The sequence below is a fragment of the Scyliorhinus torazame genome, chromosome 2, assembly GCF_047496885.1.
Source record: "Scyliorhinus torazame isolate Kashiwa2021f chromosome 2, sScyTor2.1, whole genome shotgun sequence".
Classification (NCBI taxonomy): Eukaryota; Metazoa; Chordata; class Chondrichthyes; order Carcharhiniformes; family Scyliorhinidae; genus Scyliorhinus; species Scyliorhinus torazame.
This window is the reverse complement of record NC_092708.1, coordinates 340,469,365-340,494,240: the sequence shown is the minus strand read 5'-3', so window position 1 is coordinate 340,494,240 and position 24,876 is coordinate 340,469,365. Positions and strand designations below refer to the sequence as shown.

Sequence of the window (24,876 nt, the reverse complement as noted above, 5' to 3'; positions counted from 1 at the left end):
AAGATAGGAAATTGCGCTGACAGCTCAAGTGCTAAATCTATTGTTCTTGAGATTGATTTTGACTTTGTGCGATAGTGTAAAATCGGTGATTTAATTTCTATTGATTTCAATCACAATCCCCTTTCCACTATTACCCAAGTTCAATATTACTCTCTATGTCTACTGGAACACAGAAAGCTCTAATTTAGACACCACAAAACCCATGGTCACCCAATCTAGGCTTGTCTATTGCTCATTACATGGGATTTGCTACTAACAAAAAGACTATGTTCAATCCTGTGGCTTGTCTACCAGCATTCATGTAATTTTTTTTTGGCAAGGTCACTCCTGACTGAGAGTTATGTCTCCGTACTAAATTTGGACTAACTACAAGAATTCTGTTTTGAAAGATTAGTACATTTTGACAAACTCTCATGCAGAAATTACAAACTGCATCCTGAAAAGTGATTTATTCTTCAGGCAGTGGTGAATTGATGCAAACTTCAAAAAGCAAGCAGCACTACATGACATGTGGCATAGCTCTCTGCACGCCAGTCACATGACTTAACAAGCCAAATTCAAAGACAACGCAAGGATCTATGAGTCAGTCAGAAAACCTCCTCATTAATTGACAGTTCTCCATCCCCCCTCCCCAACCCCATAACCCCCACCACCAGATGGTAAACTATGTCCAGGACGGGTTACTGCTCCAAGGAGAGTTTGTTTAATGCACTTGGAAAGATTGGTTGCAGTGAAAAGTGATACCCAGATAAGAAAGCTTTGCATTTACAAGAAAATGTAAGCATGCTTGCAGAAGAGGCTGTGTGTGCATGTGAATGAGACCTGACAGCTAGGAAACAGGTACGTTCAGAGAGCTAGAATTTTGCACAAATGGGACCTACCTTTGCAATGCATCACACGGCGCTTTCCTTGTGATTACAGAGACAGAGACAGAAGTGCTAGATAAAGATGTGTATGAGGAAAGTCAGGTTCACCTAACACCTGTTCTAAGGACTGCACAGCCATATTCATTTATAGCTTCTAAATGACCTCTCAAACAACATAGAAGCTCGAGGTCCTCACTTATCTTAGCATATTCGCTTCTATAAATTTGTTACATGCAAATTCCATTCAGGATATATTGGGAAGGAATAAGACTCTCAGTCCCTCAGATACTGAAATGATATTGCAATTCGATCATCCCAAAAATGCACCAGACATAACTTTATATTAATAAACATGTGCTTTGACTTGGCTATCTGCTCATCTGCTGCATATTCTTATCAGATATTTGGAGTGCCTCGCTCCTTTAGGAACTTAGAACATTGTCAAAATTGATAATAACCAAAGTAAATGGGATTCATGCAAATTTCAAACCCACTGAAATTCATTCAAAGACTCCAAATTTAAACCCGAACCAGACAAGAAAGCTTCTGAAGCAACATCAAAGTCAGAGAGACACATTTGTAAGGCCACTAAGTATGTGTCGTGATCACTGTGGGTGCAAATTAGGCACCAACCCTTTCATCTCCCTCATTTCCTTTTCTTGGCCCATCTCTTGTTCTCTTCCCATCAACTGGTCGCACCATATTTTACTTCTATTTTCTCAGGTATTTTCCTCCTGCAATCTCCATCTCAATGCCTCTGCTTTCCCACTCTCCTGCCACCATCCTGGGAATTTCTCCTGAATTTGCACACAGCTACCCACTCGGTTTCTCTTATCATTCTGCGATGGGTCATGGCGATGGGCCATTTCTTTACAAGCAGAAACCCTGACTGCCCAATCCTCCTCTCTCACTGTTCTTCCTGCACAGCACACCTCTGCTCAATTCTAGTAAGACAGCACTGGCTTAGTTCCATACTTACTTATCAAATCATTGATAGAGAATCATCAGCAATAGCTTCGCTTCTCATCCCCTGTACTGCTACCTCTGGAGTTTCTCAAGGACATAACCTTGACCATTTTTCAGATTTGCATCTACCTGCTGCCCCATGGTAACATGCTCTGCAGATGTGGGCTCAGCAATTCCAGTAAGCTCTCACTGCCCACTGCCTCCCTTGGTCAGACCACTGTCTCAGTGTTTTCAAACTTCTTGTAGGGTGACTTCCAGGGTGGAACTTTCTGCTCCCACCAAGTCAATGGGCTTTTGAATGACTCGGTGCATTTGCCAGCCCGGCCCCCACCATGACAGGGCCATCAAATTCAGCCCACAGTCTTAGAGATTCTCATTGCATTTAAATCCTTCATAGCCACCCCCTATCAATGTAAGCTCCCCCAGTCCTACTGTCCCCTCCCCAAACTCACCATCTGCTCAGACCTCTTGTGCATCCCACCCTTCCTTCATTCCAAGAGTCACAGCCTTCAGGTATCCAAGCCTGAAATGTTGAAATGTTCTCCATAAACCCCTCCATCTCATCACCTCCTTCACTTTATTTAAGGATGTCTGTTAACTTACCTCTTTGATCATAATTTTGGCTATTTCGCCTAATGCTTCCTGTGAAGCATCCTGGGACATTTTTCTGGACCTATGTTCTATGTGCAAGCCTTGTTGCTGCTGTCTACCCTGTAGGGAGTTGGTAAACTGCACCTTAGTGTCAAGTAGCCGGAAAAGAGACTGGGAAAAAAAGTGTCCATATGAAGAATGAGGGTGCAGGAATAGGAGGATGTTTATTTATCTGTGCGGCTTCTCTTTTTATTATCGCCAAGTATTTCCTACTCTGAAGAAGAGCGTACATTTATTTAATGCCTTTCATGACCTTGGCACATAACAAGTGTTTTCAGCCAATGAAGGACTTTTGAGATGTAGTCACTTCCAGCATTTTGCAGTAAGTCCTGAAACAATACTATTTTATATGAATAAAGTTAAAATTAAAGATCTATCTCAACAATACTAACCTATTCCCTATTATTGGTAGCACTTAAGCAGCAGCTCAATAATAAATCACACCAGGGCTGTTTGACCCTGAAGTGCACTTGCATTATTAAGGTAAATGTGGGGACAAAGGCCCTTTAGATTGCTGTACCCTCTTCAAGTGCAGTCAAGAGAAGATATCAGCAAAGTGAAAGGAAGCTCAGATTTGGCTCTACACATGAGCAAAATGGGAACAATACAAACAGCTCTCAGATTTCCATCGATTTTGCCTTTCTCCCAATAGCACATGAAAAATTGGTGCAAAGGAAATTTGGCCTTCAGTTATGTAACATAATCACAGAATCAAAGAAATGCTATCACAGAGAAGGAGGCCTATCAGTCCATCGTCTCTGCATTGGCTCTCCAAATGAGCACTATGACTTAGTGCCATTCTTCTGCCTTTTTCCCGTAACCGTGAAAATTGTTTCTATTCAAATAATCATCGAAAGCCCCCTTGAATGCCTTGATTGAACTTGCCTCCACCACACTGCCAGGCAGCGCATTCCAGACCCCAACATTTAATTTGGTGAAATTGTTTTTTGCATTTCACATTTGCTTTTTTTTTTGCAAAAGATATAATTGTTTCATCATAAGGGAATTTCTATCTGGAACTGCAGGTCCAGAGCAATGTCACTTAACTACATTTTGTACATGGGAAGAATAGCCATCATTGAAGATTGATGTCGTGAACAGTAAACATATCTGAGCTGCCAATGATCTGATTTTAAAGATCATGACTGTCTCTTCAATAACAACCCAGATAAGTGCTAGATAAGATAGTAATGGGTCATTTCATTGGGATATCAATATAATCAGCACTATCCTTTATTGTGTTACCATGAGAAACACTCATGACGTCAGTTATTCCATTTTGGGGATAAAGGAAGGGAAAAGAGGCGTAGAAGGCAGAATGATCCATATGCTTTAGAACCGGACTTCCTGATGGCTGCTGTGTTGGCAGCAGCCAACCTGATTGAAGAAAATATGCAAAGATATATATCTCCTGAAAGGGTGGGTGGGTGAATGGGAAGGGGCCAAGCTAGTCCATTGTTTGGTAGAATTTTCACAATTGTTTTCAGCAAAGGAAAAGGATACACTGAGCATCACATTACAACTTATTATTCAACACAAAATCTACATCTCAGCTTCAGTCAGTGGGTCCCACATGGTGTCTACCTCAGCAATGAATGTCTGATGTGGATGAGACACTGCTCTGGGATTCTGGTTGAATTCCTAACCGTAGCTTTCCAAAATGATGTATTTGAAAATTTGGGAAAACCAAAGGCGAGAGTTTTCATTTCAAAGAGCAGGAAAATCAAATGAGGAAAGAACATAAAACACAGAAAGCAAGAATGCTACAATTTCACGATGGCCTAATTGAGCTCTTCAGAAAGCTAGTATTGAACAGGAATAATTGTTGTAGCTACTCACCTGCATTAAAGAGCGGATCCTTGGGTTTACTGTGAAAGAAATAATATTAGGCTGAATCTTCATATCAGTACCAATGCCGCTTACATAGCACACAATTAGTTTACTTGTCTGAAAAAACATTATTGAACTGATCTGGAACTATCCAAAACAGCCGTCACAATGCCATCTGCAGATCATCATCCACAGCGCTGGTACATGGAGCCCTCAGCCAATTCAGCTACTTAGGCCTCATTGGTCTAACAGGTGCAAAAGACACCAATTGAAGTTGGCCTTCAATATCAGCATCATGTCAGATTGTTTCAATATTAATTAATGACATTGAAAACAGAGGAGAGAGAGCCGGGAGATTTAAAAAGCGCAGGAGCTGCGAGTCAGAGCGGAGATTTTAAAAGATCGCGGCCTAGTTTCGGGAGCCGTTCGGAGGAGGAGGAGCAGTCTCTGTCAGGGAGAGAACCTGAGAATATCTAAGACACTCAGAAGGGAAGAAGGTAAGTAAGTGATTTTTACTCATTTTTACTTTTATACCTTTTTCAAATTGTGTGTGTCGGGGGGAAACTGAAGTGACATCACAGAAAAGCTGTGACCTGAGTGGCTGGTTGGGAATCTACACTAAATTAAAAAAATTAAGCATTGGTAACTAATTAAACATAATTACTTAATTATAATTTAGAGGGGTATCTAAGTCATAGATCGGAGAGTACTATATTTAGCTTTCGCATTTATATTAGAAATCTAGTGCTAGGAAACAGACAGTTAACAGTAACTTTGAAATTTAAAAAATATATACATTAAATTTTTAAAATAAAACTTTTAATTTTAATTAATTGACGCAATGTCAGTTAGAGGGGTGCAGTGCTCTGACTGTGAGATGTGGCAGGTCCGGGAGGCTTCCAGCGTCCCGGATGGCTTCATCTGCAGAAAGTGCACCCAACTGGAGCTCCTCACAGACCGCATGGTTCGGTTGGAGCAGCAATTGGATGCACTTAGGAGCATGCAGGTGGCGGAAAGCGTCATAGATCGCAGTTATATAAATGTGGTCACACCCAAAGTGCAGGCAGAGAAATGGGTGACCACCAGAAAGGGCAGGCAGTCAGTGCAGGAATCCCCTGTGGTTGTCCCCCTCTCGAACAGGTATACCCCTTTGGATACTGTCAGGGGGGATAGCCTATCAGGGGAAAACAGCAGCAGCCAGAGCAGTGGCACCACGGCTGGCTCTGATGTTCAGAAGGGAGGGTCAAAGTGCAGAAGAGCAATAGTAATAGGCGACTCTATAGTCAGGGGCACAGATAGGCGCTTCTGTGGACGTGAAAGAGACTCCAGGATGGTATGTTGCCTCCCTGGTGCCAGGGTCCAGGATGTCTCCGAATGGGTAGAGGGCATCCTGAAGGGGGAGGGCAAACAGGCAGAGGTCGTTGTACATATTGGTACTAACGACATAGGCAGGAAGGGGCATGAGGTCCTGCAGCAGGAGTTCAGGGAGCTAGGCAGAAAGTTAAAAGACAGGACCTCTAGGGTTGTAATCTCGGGATTACTCCCTGTGCCACGTGCCAGTGAGGCTAGAAATAGGAAGATAGAGCAGCTAAACACGTGGCTAAACAGCTGGTGTAGGAGGGAGGGTTTCCGTTATCTGGACCACTGGGAGCTCTTCCGGGGCAGGTGTGACCTATATAAGAAGGACGGGTTGCATCTAAACCGGAGAGGCATAAATATCCTGGCCGCGAGGTTTGCTAGTGTCACACGGGAGGGTTTAAACTAGTATGGCAGGGGATTGGGAATGGGAGCAAAGGTCAGAAGGTGAGAGCATTGAGGAAGAACTAGGGAATAGGGACAGTGGGGCACTGAGGCAGAGCAGACAGGGAGAAGTTGCTGAACACAGCGGGTCTGGTGGCCTGAAGCGCATATGTTTTAATGCAAGAAGTATTACGGGTAAGACAGATGAACATAGAGCTTGAATTAGTACTTGGAACTATGATGTTGCCATTACAGAGATCTGGTTGAGGGAAGGGCAGGATCGGCAGCTAAACGTTCCAGGATTTAGATGTTTCAGGCGGGATAGAGGGGGATGTAAAAGGGAGGCGGAGTTGCGCTACTGGTTAGGGAGAATATCACAGCTGTACTGTGGGATGACACCTCAGAGGGCAGTGAGGCTATATGGGTAGAGATCAGGTATAAGAAGGGTGCAGTCACAATGTTGGGGGTTTACTACAGGCCTCCCAACAGCCAGCGGGAGATAAAGGAGCAGATAGGTAGACAGATTTTGGAAAGAGTAAAAACAACAGGGTTGTGGTGATGGGAGACTACAACTTCCCCAATATTGACTGGGACTCACTTAGTGCCAGGGGCTTAGACGGGGCAGAGTTTGTAAGGAGCATCCAGAAGGGCTTCTTAAAACAATATGTAGACAGTCCAACTAGGGAAGGGGCGGTACTGGACCTGGTATTGGGGAATGAGCCCGGCCAGGTGGTAGATGTTTCAGTAGGGGAGCATTTCGGTAACAGTGACCAAAATTCAGTAAGTTTTAAAGTACTGGTGGACAAGGATAAGAGTGGTCCTAGGATGAATGTGCTAAATTGGGGGAAGGCTAATTATAACAATATTATGCGGGAACTGAAGAACATAGATTGGGGGCGGATGTTTGAGGGCAAATCAACATCTGACATGTGGGAGGCTTTCAAGTGTCAGTTGAAAGGAATTCAGGACCGGCATGTTCCTGTGAGGAAGAAGGATAAATACGGCAATTTTCGGGAACCTTGGATAACGAGAGATATTGTAGGCCTCGTCAAAAAGAAAAAGGAGGCATTTGTCAGGGCTAAAAGGCTGGGAACAGACGAAGCCTGCGTGGAATATAAGGAAAGTAGGAAGGAACTTAAGCAAGGAGTCAGGAGGGCTAGAAGGGGTCACGAAATGTCATTGGCAAATAGGTTTAAGGAAAATCCCAAGGCCTTTTACACGTACATAAAAAGCAAGAGGGTAGCCAGGGAAAGGGTTGGCCCACTAAAGTATAGGCAAGGGAATCTATGTGTGGAGCCAGAGGAAATGCGCGAGGTACTGAATGAATACTTTGAATCAGTATTCACCAAAGAGAAGAAATTGGTAGATGTTGAGTCTGGAGAAGGGTGTGTAGATAGCCTGGGTCACATTGAGATCCAAAAAGACGAGGTGTTGGGTGTCTTAAAATATATTAAGGTAGATAAGTCCCCAGGGCCTGATGGGATCTACCCCAGAATACTGAAGGAGGCTGGAGAGGAAATTGCTGAGGCCTTGACAAAAATCTTTGGATCCTCACTGTCTTCAGGGGATGTCCCGGAGGACTGGAGAATAGCCAATGTTGTTCCTCTGTTTAAGAAGGGTAGCAAGGATAATCCATGGAACTACAGGCCGGTGAGCCTTACTTCAGTGGTAGGGAAATTACTGGAGAGAATTCTTCATGACAGGATCTACTCCCATTTGGAAGCAAATGGACGTATTAGTGAGAGGCTGCATGGTTTTGTGAAGGGGAGGTCGTGTCTCACTAACTTGATAGAGTTTTTCGAGGAGGTCACTAAGATGATTGATGCAGGTAGGGCAGTGGATGTTGGCTATATGGATTTCAGTAAGACCTTTGACAAGGTCCCTCATGGTAGACTAGTACAAAAGGTGAAGTCACACGGGATCAGGGGTGAGCTGGCAAGGTGGATACAGAACTGGCTAGGTCATAGAATGCAGAGAGTAGCAATGGAAGGATGCTTTTCTAATTGGAGGGCTGTGACCAGTGGTGTTCCACAGGGATCAGTGCTGGGACCTTTGCTGTTTGTAGTATATATAAATGATTTGGAGGAAAATGTAACTGGTCTGATTAGTAAGTTTGCAGACGACACAAAGATTGATGGAATTGCGGATAGTGATGAGGACTGTCAGAGGATACAGCAGGATTTAGATTGTTTGGAGACTTGGGCGGAGAGATGGCAGATGGAGTTTAATCCGGACAAATGTAATGCATTTTGGAAGGTCTAATGCAGGTAGGGAATATACAGTGAATGGTAGAACCCTCAAGAGTATTGAAAGTCAAAGAGATCTAGGAGTACAGGTCCACAGGTCACTGAAAGGGGCAACATAGGTGGAGAAGGTAGTCAAGATGGCATAAGGCATGCTTGCCTTCATTGGCCGGGGATTGAGTATAAGAATTGGCAAGTCATGTTGCAGCTGTATAGAACCTTAGTTAGGCCACACTTGGAGTATGGTGTTCAATTCTGGTCGCCACACTACCAGAAGGATGTGGAGGCTTTAGAGAGGGTGCAGAAGAGATTTACCAGAATGTTGCCTGGTATGGAGGGCATTAGCTATGAGGAGTGATTGAATAAACTCGGTTTGTTCTGACTGGAACGAAGGAGGTTGAGGGGCGACCTGATAGAGGTCTACAAAATTATGAGGGGCATAGACAGAGTGGATAGTCAGAGGCTTTTCCCCGGGGTAGAGGGGTCAATTACTAGGGGGCATAGGTTTAAGGTGAGAGGGGCAAGGTTTAGAATAGATGTACGTGACAAGTTTTTTACGCAGAGGGTAGTGGGTGCCTGGAACTCGCTACCGGAGGAGGTGGTGGAAGCAGGGACGATAGTGACATTTAAGGGGCATCTTGACAAATACATGAATAGGATGGGAATAGAGGGATATGGACCCAGGAAGTGTAGAAGATTGTAGTTTAGTCGGGCAGCATGGTCGGCACGGGCTTGGAGGGCCAAAGGGCCTGTTCCTGTGCTGTACATTTCTTTGTTCTTTGTTCTTTGTTCTAATGCAGGATGATCTCCTCAAGATGATTTCATAGAAGACATTGACACCTGAACTGACCCAGGGCACCTTTATTTAGCACCCCTACAAATTCAAATCACTTCATAATAATTCAAACTGTTCGCTATTAGAGGTAAGAATGCAACACTCTTAACTGGTATTTTAATAAAATGTATTTGAAGTTTTTCAAAATGTGCCCCTCTCTGGGTCGTTACTTTGATTTTGCCATGCTGAAAAGGCTAATAAATATTCTCAGGGCAACAGATGTAGTTCAAGTTGAAGGAAGGGGATGTTAATGGTGTTCTCCAAGCTGATTCTATCTGTTAATTTTGGAAGGCACAAATAACCCTTTCCTCCATGGCCGAGATAATACCATTAAACTTCTGTTCAACATTACGGAGAGTGTAGAATACTTAGAAAATGTACGTAAGCACTTTAATTTACCTGTCGCTGGTCTTTTTCCCACTGGAACCACTGCTAGTTGAACCAGTGCGGGTCCTGCTGTTCTTTGACTCTCCAAAGCTCTCTCTCCGGGCAGCTGATGACACTCGCTCAGAAGAGTTGCTTCTCTTCACAGCACTAGTTTAAAGAATGGCTCATTAATTCACAAATGCGATGTCCTTGCTGCAGAAATATTGATTTTGAGAACCATCTACTTTTCAAATGCAATGGCTTACAATTATATGGCTGCCTTCTTCAGATTTTACTTTAATTCAAATCAAAAACTCAATATTTGCTGCATGAAAACAGACTTAAAAGCATATATTTTAAATAAACCAGAAAAGGTTAGAAGCTGGTGTTGTTTTCCTCAGAGCAAAGGAAATTGAGAGATTATTTTAAAAATATAAATTTAGAGTACCAAATATTTTTTTCCAACTAAGGGCAAATTTAGCATGGCCAATCTACCCACATCTTTGGGTCTGTGGGGGTGAGACCCACGCAGACAGGGGGAGAATGTGCAAGCTCCACACGGAGAGTGACCCAGGGCCGGATTGAACCCAGGTCCTCAGCGGCAAGAAGCAGCAGTTCTAACCACTGCGCCACCGTGCCTCTCTGGAAATTGAGAGATTTAACAAGAGCTGGACAAGATCATGACGGGTTTCAATACGGTAGGCAGAGGAAAGCTGTTCTGATCAGTTGATGGTGCAAGGATTAGAGGGCACAAGTTTAACGTTTTGAGGAAGAGATATTGGCGGGGTGGGGGGGGGGGGTGGATTCGAGAAAGAACTTTTTCCTGGAACTCACTGCTTATGAGGGTTGTGGAGCGGAGACAATTAATGATTTGAAAAGGAAATTGGATAAGCATTGAGAAAAATAAACTTGCAGGGTTTACGGAGACAAAGTGGCTAAATGGGACTGATTGGGAGTCAGTGCTGACTCAATGATCCAAATGGTCTCCTTCTGTGCAATAATGGTTCTAAGACTTGACAAACTGAGGAGGTCCTGTGCGATTCTGCCACACTGTGGCTTATTTTCCAGATTTTATCTACTACTTACCAAGTCTATAGTTGAAGAGTCAGCAAACCTCCCCAATATAAAATCACATTTGTTTGGAAAAATCCTATTCTACTTTTCAGTTATAGGATCCCTTATTAAGTTTTTAATATTAAATCTATGCTGGCTACACTTTATTAACACAGAATAAAGTGTGCGTCTAATCCAACTGGTTGAATCTTGGTTGTTCATTTTCTCTGCAGATATATGAATTTCTTGCAATTTTCACCTTTTACTGTGGTGGCACTGGAAGTATCTTAGTAGCTGAAGTGGGGTTTTGAGCTTTAAGTGAACATTGATTCGAATCTGGTTTATTTGATCTTGAGTAAATAAATGGTTTCTGTCAGAATTTCCATTTTTATCTTGTTACTCACAAAAGACAATGACAAAGGAGATGTCATTATTCTCTTCTCCCTGTACCTCCAGCACACACCACAGAACCATCTGTGAACTGAGGGAGAATCCTTCATTCTTGCTCTGCCTTGTACAATTTAGCACATTATGGTGATATTTCTGTTCACATAGAAAGTTCTATCACCCATCAATCACTCTTTGTTGAATGCAAAATAGTGGAGAAAAAATAAAGCGAGTGGGGAATACATGAGTCGTGTCATGGGTCACAGAATTATCTCACTGTTTCCGGTTAACCAGCTTTAACTGCTGCCCAGATTTACAGGATGAAAGAAATGTTTGTAAGAACTCTCAACAACATCAGGATGTATGCAAAGCTGTTAAAGCTGTAATGTTAACTTCGCAAGGTGCTTGACAGGGGCGTAATCAGACTGAAACTGACACCCAGCCAAATAAGGGGGCTTAAGGTAAAGTCACCATAATCCCAGATGACCATAGACTGCTTTTCCCTTTGAGCAGGGGGGGGGGGGGGGGGGAGGAAACTGACATGGACAACATGGAAAATATCAATGATTCCTTGGAAAGCACCATTTAACACCTCTTTATCAGTCCAGTCAACTTCGTTTGGTTATCCCAGCTGCACTCTATGGGTGCCATCTTTGGAGAGTATTACGAAATGAGTAAGAAGAGATAAATGTATTAGCACCAGCGGAGTGTTCAATTCTACTTTCTGTTTTGACTGAGTTCAAGGCTACCCTCACCTTTTAGCAGCTTTATTCAGTTTAGACATGCTAGCCAGACACCCGTGCCTGCTACACCCAGAAGTGAGATGCAATATGGAAGAGAAGAAAAATGAATGACATGCAAAAGACAAGAAGGAAGAAAAACTGATGAAAACATACAGAATTGAGGTGAAAACAATCAATAGTAAATTTTAGAGAAACATTGTTGCAAAGTAAAAAGTGGCAATTGAATTTACCAGCCTGGCGAAAGTGAAATCTGAACATTCTCAGTGATCTATTACACTATTTGGATTATTAAAAACTCCAACTGGATAAACTACTGTATTGTTAAGAAATATGCCACCTCTGCTAGCATGCATGTCTATTGATGACAGTATTGTGCACAGTCATTGTGGAGAGACAGTCATTGTATACTTGTTTTACCCAGGACCCCTGTGTGGAAATAAGATCGATTCCACAGGAGTTTGAATCAGGGGAATGGGGCGGGGTTCTCCCAGCCCGGGGCCGGGCCGGAGAATCCCGAAACCGGGCCACGCCTCCCCGACGCCGGTCGCGAGCCGCTCTACACGGCCGGGCCGCCGATTCTCCGGCCCTGATGGGCCGAGCGGCCGGTCTAAAAAGGCAGAGTCCCGCCGGCGCCGTCCACACCTGGTCGCAGCCGGCGGAAATCAGCGCACAGGGTCGGGGGGCGGCCTGTGGGGGGGGGGGGGCCTTCGATTGGGCCTGGCCCGCGATCGGGGCCCACCAATTGGCGGGCCAGCCTCTTGCTCCCTGGGCCTATTTTCTTCCGCGCCGGCCCCTGAACTCCCGCGCCATGCTGCGTTGGGGCCGGCACGTTGAGGGATGCCACCGCGCATGCGCGTGTTGGCGCCGGCGCCACTTCACATGCGCAGATCCCGCGGTGCACAGTTTGCGCCGGGATGGGAGGCTGGAGTGGTGTGAACCGCTCCAGCGCTGGGCTGGCCCCCTGTAGGGGTCAAAATCAGTACTCCCTGCGGCCCATTCACGTCGTCGTGAAACGCGACAGCGTTTCCGACAGCGTGGACACTCTGCCGCCAAATGGGAGAATCCCGCCCATGGTGTCTGTCAGGCCATGCACCCGATGCAATCCCACTCCCAAACAATCTAGCTAGAGACAGGGTCGGATCGGAACCAGTTAACTCATCTTAGTGGACAAATGTGGCAAAATGTCCACGCTGCCAAGATCATCACAATGGGCATCCCCTGTGAGGCCAAAGTCCAGCAGATAGCTTCAAGGGGGCCTGCGAGGCCGCCGTTAATTTCCTCTACCTGCCCTAGGGCCATGAGTGCCAGAAGGCCAGAGCGGTATGCCATCATATGGTGGGGTTCCCCCTTGATGATGCTGGCCTGGCAGCTGTGGCCAATCTTATTTTAATATTTTTTGAAGTATTCAGAGGGTGCCTTCTTCCTGACGTGCCCTTGTCATCTCCCACCCACAGCGGCTGCACCCACCTCTCTCCTGGTGGGACTGCTGGCCATCTGGAGATCAGGTGCTCCCATTGGCCCCCTGTTTGCTAATTGTCCACCTCCAGGGAGATGACAAAGGTGAGTGGGCCTCAGAAACCATCAGTGTGGGGACCTGGAAATGGCTCCGGCCTACATTTAAAAACTAAGCAAATAAAATTCCATCCAAAGTATCATACAGCTTAGATGGAGGCCACCTGGCCTGTTATACTTCTTTGGAAGAACTATCCACTCCGTTGCTTCTCCCCGCAACACCCCCCTACCCCCTACACCCCCCCTCCCCCCCCTGCAAATATTTCATTTTCATATATGTATCCAATTCCTTTTTGAAAGTTACCATGATATCTGCTTTCTCTCACCTTTCTCCCAGTATACTCCAGATCATAACAAATTGCTGCGCTTAAAAAAAATCTCCTCATCTCCCCTCTGGCTCTTTTGCCAATCACCTTAAATTTGTATCCTCTGATTATCATCCTTCCCTGAACTCGAGCCTACTTACTCTATCAAAACCATTCCATTTTTTCCTCTCTAAAGCTCTTCTCTGCTCTAATGTTCACAGCTTTTCTCATAATCCCACAGAATGAAATTTCCTCAGTCTGATATCATTTTACCAAAATGATACCACTAAATGTAATTCCCGTGCACCAACAACACAACTTTTCCATCCTTTCGAAGATGTGGTGCCCAGAATTGGATAGGATACTCCAGCTGAGGCCTAATCGGTGATTCAGCATCAAGCATTTACCTGCTGTACCTGGGAATCAACTGCCTAATCTGGGGCGAAATTCTCCGTAATTGGCGCGATGTCCGCCGACCGGCGCCAAAAACGGCGCAAATCAGTCCGGCATCGTGCCGCCCCAAAGGTACGGAATCCTCCGCATCTTGACCGGCCGAGCCCTAACCTTGAGGGGCTAGGCCCACGCCGGACTGATTTCCGCCCCGCCAGCTGGCGGGAAAGGCCTTTGGTGCCCCGCCAGCTGGTGCGGAAATGACATTGCCGGGCGGCGCATGCGCGGGAGCGTCAGCGGTCGCTCACGGCATCACCGCGCATGCGCAGTGGAGGGAGTCTCTTCCGCCTCCGCCATGGTGGAGACCGTGGCGAAGGCGGAAGGAAAAGAGTGCCCCCATGGCACAGGCCCGCCCGCGGATCGGTGGGCCCTGATCGCGGGCCAGGCCACCGTGGGGGCACCCCCCCGGGGCCAGATCGCCCTGCGCCCCCCCCCCAGGACCCCGGAGCCCACCCGCGCCGCCTTGTCCCGCCAGTAAAAGAGGTGGTTTAATCCACGCCGGCGGGACAGGCATTCTAGCAGCGGGACCTCGGCCCATACGGGCCGGAGAATCGCCGGGGGGGGGGGGGGGGGGCGCCAACCGGTGCGGCGCGATTCCCGCCCCCGCCGAATATCCGGTGCCGGAGAATTCGGCAACCGGCAGGGGCGGGATTCACGCCAGTCCCCGGCGATTCTCCGACCCAGCAGGGGAGTCGGAGAATCTCGCTCTAAATCCCATAGCAATTTAACCAGTATTATATTTTGTACAATCATGAATTACAGTGAAGGTAATATCATAGTTCTGTGTCTTGTCACCAGCTAACACATGCACACAGTGGTGTACAACAATGATATTAAAGTATTACTTTTTCAAAATGCTTGAGCCTATTTTGCCACTGTAGTGGAGTTCCTTTGCGCTCTGAGCCTACCTTAGCAGAAAGCAAGTAACATTAACAATGGATGCGATTTACCAGAGGAAATCAGAGTCTGCTTTTCAGCAAGCTGAGCGGGGTGTTTTTTGGCAGCTGCAGCAATAAGAAACATCCTGCTAATCAACGACACCTTCTGGTTTCTTTGGCCTCGGCAGGGAACACCCCACACCTACAAAAGTAGTCGTGGATCGGGGTGCCATTTTTAAAGGAGGCTCTGATCTTTTGATCCCCCACAGCATCCCCACCCTGGTTTCTGAACCCCACCACTGCAATTGACCTACGTCTTCGGGGGTCCTTGAGTCCCCCTCATCCCACGTCTTTAGGGCAAGGCACTCCGTGCACAACCCCTGGCAGGGCAACCTGGCACCTGGGCACTTTGGTACTGCAAAGCTTGGCAGTGCCAAGGTGCCAGACTGACAGTGCCAAGGTGCCCAGGTGCCAGCAGGAGTGCCAGGGTACCACGCATCCCAGAGCCCCAACGCCCGCGGGATCTACAATGGGCTGGGAGATACTCCCAGGTGTCATTACAACTGGTCCACGTTTGTGTGGACCAGTACTCAGCGGAGCCCGGTTGAGGCCTCGCTGGGGAGGCCGTCAGTTCCCTGGCCTTCGGAGAATAGGTCACAGGTATATTTAAATGAGCCATTAAGATCTGGATCACGCCCAGTACGGGCGAGATCCAGATCGCGACATCTTGTGAGGTTCGGTTGAATCTCACGAGATGAAAAGGCACGATGGCACAGTGGTTATCGCTGCTGCCTCATGGAGCCAGGGACCCAGGCTCGATTCCGGCTCTGGGTCACTGTCTGTGTGGAGTTTGCACTTCCTCCCCGTGGCTGCGTGGGTCTCACCCCCACAACCCAAAGATGTACAAGGTAGGTGAATTGGCCATGCTAAATTGCCCCTTAATTGGAAAAAAATGAATTGGGTACTATCAATTTTTAAAAAACTGATGAGACGGCACAAGCCTCGCGAATCTCATGAGAGGCCTCTCGTGAGAGTCAATGGCCTCATCGCGCCACCAAGTCGGGCGCGTCGAGGCCAGTAAATCCCACCCAATATCTCACTTAGACTCACGCATCACAAGGACACACAATTACATCCAGCACTACTGCTGGCACAAAGTGCCACCAAAGCTCATGAAACCTGTTAAATCTGAAGGTTTGAACAAATAATGTGGACAAGCGCAAGCCACATTTATAAGTAAAAAATGGGATAATAACACGGAGAGAACAAAATCCCAGTGGTCAATGGTGCTCAAGGACCAGCGATTAGTTCGTCAAGTGTATGTTTTTTAAAAAGTTTCCAATTAAGGGGTAATTTTGCATGGCCAATCCACCTACCCTGCACATCTTTAGGTTAAGGGGGTGAGACCCACGCAAACATGAAGATAATATGCAAACTCCACACGGACTGTGACCCGGGGCCGGGATCGACCCGGGGTCCTCGGCACTGTGAGGCAGCAGTTCTAACCACTGTGCCACCATGCCATCCTTGACAAGTGTGTGTGCGTGTGTGTGGTGTGAAATGAAATACAAGGCCATCATAATAAATAATAAATAATCGCTTATTGTCACAAGTAGGCTTCAATGAAGTTACTGTGAAAAGCCCCTAGTCGCCACATTCCAGAGCCTGTTCGGCGAGGCCGGTACAGAAATTGAACCCGCGCTGCTGGCATTGTTCTGCATTACAAGCCAGCTATTTAGCCCACTGTGCTAAACCAGCCCCCATATTGCACCACAAGAGTGCCATACCCTTGCCACTTTCACAGTGCAACAAAGCAAAATTGGAGCAAAAGTGATAAAAGCAAAAGTAATCCTCGATCCATTTATGAAGGAGATTAACCCTTATTTCGTGCAAACATCTTTTTTTAACAAAGAGTTCTCATTGTAAATGCAAAAGCCAGATATAGTGGAATGCCTGTCTGAAAGCATGCTCATCAATGACGCTCAATAATGTCTTTATTTAACATTTTCATCTAATTAGTTGAATGAAGATTTCCCTCAATGATGACTTCCTAATTTATATGGCAAGAAACATTATCGTGACTAGCAATTTGGAACATATTAGTCGCTAAGGAGGTCAAAATGAAAGCAATCTTTACAGAATTCTAGCTTTGTGTCACTCTAGCCAATCAATACAATATTAATTTGACCATCTGAGACAGCATTTTGCCTTTAATCCTGTTTCACATAATGTTAATGTAATAGCGTTTTATCCATTGATCAGCTTATTCCGGTATTAAAAAGGACCTTTGTGTCATGTTTAAAGGCATTTTAAAATTACTTATACTGCCGCTAATAATAGTATGCCCTTGCTACGTTTGCTGTTACGTGTGTGTGTGTGTGTGCTGGGTCATTTTGACATATTCCGGTCGGCATAGCCTTTTTCATATTAACTCAATTATTGAAGCAAAGCCATTCTGCATACATAATCATAAAGTCATTAAAATACCACCCTACTGTCCAAATCAGTTGAGAATAAATTTATCCGTGTAAATTAAATGAAGAGACTTCCTGGAAAAGATGCCAAAAATTTAGTCATTACTAACAGCTGAAATAAAAAAGGTTAAAATATGAATCCCTTAATGCTAATTTATGAAGATTTTGAGTAATAAAACAAATCATTTCATCTATAACTATTCTAGCTCGCCAGTGAAAAGCACTGTGAAGCCCACATGTGCCTTATATTTATGAGATGTTTCCATGAACAGAGAAATAAACCTGATGGAAAATATTGCATCATTGGTAATAGAGCTGTATAATCTCACAGTCACAATGGAACCTTTAATAACACATTCCTCTATTAGCATATTGAGCAGTTAATCATTGTTTGAAGGTTCAATTAAGTAAATAAAATGTATTTTAAAATGCATTCTTTCATGGGGTGTGGGTAACATTGGCAAGGGCGGCATTTTATGCCCATCCTTATTTGCCCCGAATCGTGTAGCTTGACTAGATCATTTCAGGGGGCAATTAAGGGTCAGCCACAATGGAGTGACATATAGGGTCATAACAGGCAAGGTTGATGGATCTCCTTCATAAGAACCAAATGGTTGTTTATGGCAATCGATGATAGTTTTGAGTCACTTTTGCTGAAGATAGCTTTATATTCCAGATTTTATTAACTGAATTTACATTCCACCAAGTGCCGTGGTGGCATTTGAACCTGCGTGTCCAGAGCATGAGACTGGACCTCTACTAGTTCCATGGCATTTCCACGACACCATCATCTCGCTACTGATATACAATGAATTGCCAATTAAGGGGCAATTTAGCATGGCCAATCCACCTACCCGACAAATCTTTTTGGGTTGTGGGGGTGAGACCCATGCAGACACGGGGAGATTGTGCAAACTCCACAGTGACCCAGAGCCGGGATTGAACCCGGGTCCTCGGTGCGGTGAAGCAGCGGTGCTAACCACTGTGCCATCATGCCGCCCTACGTTGAGGGTTCTCACTTGTGTCTTTAGCCCCCACCTCACCCTGTGCACAGTGTGGTCCTGCTCTGTACCAGTAAGTTCAAGGGCTCGATCCTCGAATGGGGTTAAGCTCTGGCATCATTCTGGCCAGCTGGGCCAGCCCACACCGGTTGTGCAGTGAGACAGATGTAGATGGCAGTCATGCCAGGTTAGATGATAGTGTAGTCTGCCATAAGTGGGACATGTGTGGGAGTGGGGATGTGAAGAGCAGAATAGCTACTGGGTGGAGTACGGGGAAGGGGAAGGGTCGGCATTGCAGTGGCTGGGGCCCTGAGAGGTGGGTGGGTGTACGGTCATTCTGGAGGTGTGAGGGGTGTGTTAGGGCAGTGTTTATCAAACTCAGGATTGCAACCTGTCGGTGGGTCACAGTCTGGTGTCGGGAGGTCGTGGAGTGATCGGCTTTTAAAAATATCAAATGTGACCGCCTTTAAAAAATGCCGGCCGTCCCGTGCATGCGTGCCCCCTCAGGTCAATTCGGCAGTGTGCAGACCCAGAGCCCAGCGGGGCAGACCACCTCCTCCTGACGTCTGTGCGCTGTCAGTGACCAGATTTTTTTTTTTAAAGCAATGGAGTCCTCCTGCCAGAAGCAGTGACAGAGAGTGGGACACGCATCGACACATTCACTGACGTTCACTGACGTCACGCGTCCTGCAGGTCCGGGCTTTAGACGCACAACAATTGAGGAGAGATTCCTCCATTTTGTAGCTGCCTGGAAGCAAGGCAACAGGACTGTGAAGAGCTGAAGGTGGATCATTTCATAATAAGGAAGAGAAGGCCAGAGACACACAGAGACAGGACACAACCACCCAGGACACCCACACCCAGGACACCCACACCCAGGACACCCACACCCAGGACACCCACACCCAGGACACCCACACCCAGGACACCCACACACAGGACACCCACACCCAGGACACCCACACACAGGACACCCACACATAAGACACAACCACCCAGTGCACCCACACCCAGGACACCCACACCCAGGACACCCACACCCAGGACACCCACACCCAGGACACCCACACACAGGACACCCACACCCAGGACACCCACACACAGGACACCCACACATAAGACACAACCACCCAGGGCACCCACACCCAGGATACCCACCCAGGGCACCCACACCCAGGACACCCACACCCAGGACACCCACACCCAGGACACCCACACCCAGGACATCCACACCCAGGACACCCACACCCAGGGCACCCACACCCAGGGCACCCACACCCAGGACACCCACACCCAGGGCACCCACACCCAGGACACCCACACACAGGACACCCACACACAGGACACCCACACACAGGACACCCACACATAAGACACAACCACCCAGGGCACCCACACCCAGGACACCCACACCCAGGATACCCACCCAGGGCACCCACACCCAGGACACCCACACCCAGGACACCCACACCCAGGACACCCACACCCAGGACACCCACACCCAGGACACCCTCACCCAGGACACCCACACCCAGGACACCCACACCCAGGACACCCACACACAGGACACCCACACCCAGGACACCCACACACAGGACACCCACACCCAGGACACCCACACCCAGGACACCCACACCCAGGACACCCACACCCAGGACACCCACACACAGGACACCCACACCCAGGACACCCACACACAGGACACCCACACATAAGACACAACCACCCAGGGCACCCACACCCAGGACACCCACACCCAGGACACCCACACCCAGGATACCCACCCAGGGCACCCACACCCAGGACACCCACACCCAGGACACCCACACCCAGGACACCCACACCCAGGGCACCCACACCCAGGACACCCACACCCAGGGCACCCACACCCAGGACACCCACATCCAGGACACCCTCACCCAGGACACCCATCCCCAGGACACCCACACCCAGGACACCCTCACCCAGGACACCCACACCAGGACACCCACACCCAGGACACCCACACCCAGGACACCCACACCCAGGACACCCACACACAGGACACCCACACACAGGACACCCACACCCAGGACACCCACACCCAGGACACCCTCACACAGGACACCCACACCCAGGACACCCACACCCAGGACACCCACACCCAGGACACCCACACACAGGACACCCACACCCAGGACACCCACACCCAGGACACCCACACACAGGACACCCACACTCAGGACACCCACACACAGGATACCCACCCAGGACACCCAAAGACAGGGGACGGACGGCCAGGGAACACCACCCCAGCGGACCTGGACTTTGGGTCCGATGAGGACCTCGCCATTATGACACTGCTATCTCCTACACCCTCCACCATCGCAGAGACAATCACTTTGATTGGTCACTTTAGCGATGAGCTATCTGGTACACTCACTGGTGCGCACCACACAGCCGTCCCGGTACAGCAGGTGGAGTTAGGAGTCGGCGAGGGGCCGGACGGCCGGAGGTCAGCCCGGCCCCAGCAACCAGCTGCCGTGCAGACGGGTCCAGGGGTCCTGGAGTTGCCACACCCACCCATAGACCCGATGCAGTCACGGACCCAGGGACGATCGAAGGGGGTGACGGCCGGCTTGCAGCACCTGCAGACGCAGGAGGAGGAGTCCACCTGCGTGCAGGAGCAGGGAGTGATGCCGGTCATGCGTGCCACCCAGGCCGAAACCGCACGGGTGGTACCCTCGGTGGCGACAATGGCTGCGACGGTGTCAGGCATGGGTCGCAATATGCAAGGCCTGGAGCGTTCCGTGCAGGCGGCGTCCGTGGCCCGGGACATGGCTGCCCTCTCCCAGGAAGCCATGAGCCAGAGCCAGCTGCAGATCGCAGCCGCACTCAACGCCATGGGCCAGTCTGAGCAGGACAATGCCCAGTCTCTGCAGGCAGTGGCCCAGTCTCAGCAGTCTATGGCTGAGGGCATCGGCACCATTGCACAGGTGCAGGCTGGCGTCGCCCAGACACAGACAGGGATGGCCAACTCCCTGAGCTCCATGGCTGCAAACTTGCAGACCCTTGTTGATACCAGGGCGGGCCTCCAGGGCTGGAAGCGCCAGGTGCCAGGGGTGCGTCGGGTGCTGGATCCGTTTGCATCTCCGACCCATGGAGGGGCCCGGGGGGGGGGGGGGAGCCATCAGGCACCCCGAGGGAGGAGGAGGTGCTGAGGACCTTTCCGGGTCCCCCTGCAGGGGAGGTCCCGGAATACCGCGACACCTCCTTCCGTCCCAAGTGCATCTGTTGGGCAATGGGCAGAACAGGCTGGCCCATCCAGGCCGGGCCACCCCAGGAAACGGCCACCAAAGGGGACCCTAGTCAGAGGGCAGGAATCACAGCAGTCCACCTCCAGTTCTGCTGTACCGTCTGGGGAACCACCTAGACATAGTCATAGTAAGGCCAAAAAATTAGACACTGAGTAAGTTGGCACGGGTGCAGGGCACAGATAAGTTATAGGGGCTAGGGCACATGTATGAACTGTTTGTCATTAAAATCACTTTCACACCTACAGGAGATGCCTCTGTGCTCTGTCCGATGCGTGCGGGGGTGGGGTGTGAGATGAGCGCCAGTGTGTGTGTGAGGGGTGATAGGACTACGAGCGCAGGTGAGTGTGCCCTCCCCCCCTCCCCGGGTCGCCCTCGCCATCCCGCCCCCGGGCAGACGACGGATTAAATTCTAAGCTTTTATCCGCGCAGTGCAGAGCTACTCCTCCTAATCTGGCATCATCTATCAATTTCATTCATTTTAATTTTGATTTTCTGGATGTAAATCATTAAATGATAAACATTTGGGTGGCCCAACCCTGATCTGAGAGTCACTCCAATCAGTACCATTGCATTGCTTACTACCTCACATTGTTCACTACCTTTTGGGCCAACACCTTTTCCATTCCCAAGTTGTACCCTGAATTTCCGCATGTTAACTGGTAAACTGGTAAGGGCAGCATGATAGCATTGTGGATAGCACAATTGCTTCACAGCTCCAGGGTCCCAGGTTTGATTCCGGCTTGGGTCACTGTCCGTGCGGACCGTCTGCACATCCTCCCCATGTGTGCGTGGGTTTCCTCCGGGTGCTCCGGTTTCCTCCCACAGTCCAAAGATGTGCAGGTTAGGTGGATTGGCCATGATAAATTGCCCTTAGTGTCCAAAATTGCCCTTAGTGTTAGGTGGAGTTACTGGGTTATGGGGATAGGGTGGAGGTGTTGACCTTGGGTAGGGTGCTCTTTCCAAGAGCCTGTGCAGACCTGGTGGGCCGAATGGCCACCTTTTGCACTGTAAATTCTATGATAAACCTTCATGATAATTCTTTTGGGAAGTTTAGATGACCTTTCATCGATCACGTCCTCAAAAGTATTGGTCAGTCACGGTTTTCTTTACTTTGCACTGAATGCGGACAGCAACAGAAATAATCTCCATAATAAATCTAAAGCAAACAACGGCAAGCTTAAAAATAAACATGAAAAAGTATATAATTAGAATTATGCAAGATGATAGGATACGTAATATACCCTAATAGGTTGTATAATCTGGTGTGATATGAAGTATAAAGGTGGTATTATTTGATGATATGGTAGATATAATATTTGTGTTTTTCAGTGCATAAGGGTTGCTTTGCGAAGTGAAGAAGTACTTTAGGACATTGGGGCATCTTAATATTTTACATGAAAGATTGTAAACAGTACCTGCTGCTGTTTTGCCTGAGTCCATTCTCACCTTTTGGCTGCTGGTGTTGCGTCTTTCCTGACTCCAGAGGGAGATGGCAGAGAGCCACTTCCCTTCTTTGGTAGCACAGTTCCATTGTTAACTGTCGGCCTTAACGGCAGGGTTTGAACTATGGGTCTTGCTGTAAAACAAACAAACAGCATATTACTACCCTCCACAGAGCAAATATCTTTGTTTTTGAAGTAAATGAATCAGACTGTTTTCATTTTAGGGGTTAATACTCTAAAGCGAAAGTTACTTTGCTGTATTATGTGGAACATTTGGTTTCTGTTCCAAAGAAGTGACTGCCTTGAAATTAATGTATGAGATAATCAATGCAAATGCTCAATTTGCTTGTCTGAAGTTCTCCGCTATTTTATTTGAAAATTTAGAGTACCCAATTCTTTTTTCCAATTAAGGGGCAATTTAGCATGGCCAATTCACCTACCTTGCACATCTTTTTGGGTTGTGGGGGTGAGACCCACGCAGAAATGGGGAGAATGGGCAAACTCCACACGGACAGTGACCCGGGTCCTCGGCGGCGTGAGGCAGCAGTGCTAACCGCTGCGCCACCGTGCTGCCCTACTCCCCTATTTTAGTGGGGGCAATACCCACAAAGTGGTTAATGCCTTTGCCAGTGTAGACGAGAGCGGAATTTGAGATAGAGGGCTGGATTCTCCGCACTGCCGCACCACATTTCTGTTTCACCCCGCCTGCGGGATGCTCCATTACGCCGGCTAGTCAATGGGGTTTCCCATTGTGGGGCAGCCCCACGCCGTCGGGAAACCCCTGGCTGCTGGCTAAATGGAGCATCCCGCCGGCGGAGAAACTAGCCCAGAAGCTTTTATGCATTTGTAAGTGTTCACACCTATAGTCACAGAGAGCTAGCTCAGAGCTTGCAGTCTTAAACATTTAGGAGGAAAGGAGGAATGCCATCAAAAGATTCTATTATTTAATGCTACATATCCTTATTTTCGAACAAAACCATTATAAAAGTAATACTTTCAAAATATTCATGCAAATTGCTTGACATTGTCATGGATATCTTTGAAAGAAAATGCAGCAAGAACTGCCAGTATTAGCCCATAAATCCAATATTGTATTATCTTTCTGGTCTACCGTGACTAGAAATGTGTTGAATGTTTGCATAGTAAGGATCATTTCCAGGTTGTATTATCTCAAGGTAAAAATGATTATTTCATTCTGCTCAGATTTTAGGTCAGATTCAACAAACACGCCCTGGGGAGATATCCAGGATGAACCAAATTCTCTGGATGGACACACTGGAAAGAAGTCAATTGTGGTTCAACAATCTAGCAAGGATAAATTCCACAAAATTGTTGAAGATACTGGAAATTAGTTCCTTCTGAGTCAGGAATGATACCCCATGGGCTTTCTAAATTGCCCTTAAAGTCCAAAGATGTGTAGGTTAGTTTAAGGGGTTATTGAGAAAGAGTGGGGAAATGGGCTTGGGTGGGGTGCTCATTCAGATGGTCGGTGTAGACATGATGGGCTGAATGGCCTCCTTCTACACTGCAGTGGTTTTATGATTAATGTTTCGCATTAATTTCATATGGACTCGAAACGTTAACTCTGTTTCTCTCTCCACAGTTGCTGCTAGACCTGCTGTTTTCTTCTGCAGTATTTTGCTTTTATCGCATTAATGACATTGGATCATGTGTGAAACAGCAAGAACTAAGCCAGCGGTTTAGGTAAAACTGGAGCTCTAAACCAATCTTTTGGATATACCAACATCATTCCAAGTCAATCACTAAATTCCAAAAATCATATCCAAAGACAACATGAGCTAATAACAGGACAAGCCAGAGCAATCAACCAATCAAAC

At 47.6% G+C, this 24,876-nt stretch overlaps 1 protein-coding gene across 6 annotated transcripts in view; it reads right to left on the bottom strand.

Moving 5' to 3' along the window:
* Positions 1-24,876, bottom strand: part of eml1 (EMAP like 1) — a 369,982-nt gene that overhangs the window by 100,335 nt on the left and 244,771 nt on the right. For 3 of the 6 annotated variants that reach the window (XM_072490461.1, XM_072490442.1, XM_072490454.1), the window contains 4 exons: positions 23,043-23,172; positions 9,531-9,665; positions 4,323-4,351; positions 882-908 (listed from right to left, as the gene is read on the bottom strand). In XM_072490461.1, the coding sequence (XP_072346562.1) occupies positions 882-908; positions 4,323-4,351; positions 9,531-9,665; positions 23,043-23,172 (321 nt within the window). The remainder of the gene's footprint in view (positions 1-881; positions 909-4,322; positions 4,352-9,530; positions 9,666-23,042; positions 23,173-24,876) is intronic. The other 3 variants (XM_072490476.1, XM_072490447.1, XM_072490468.1) reach the window with 1 other exon arrangement.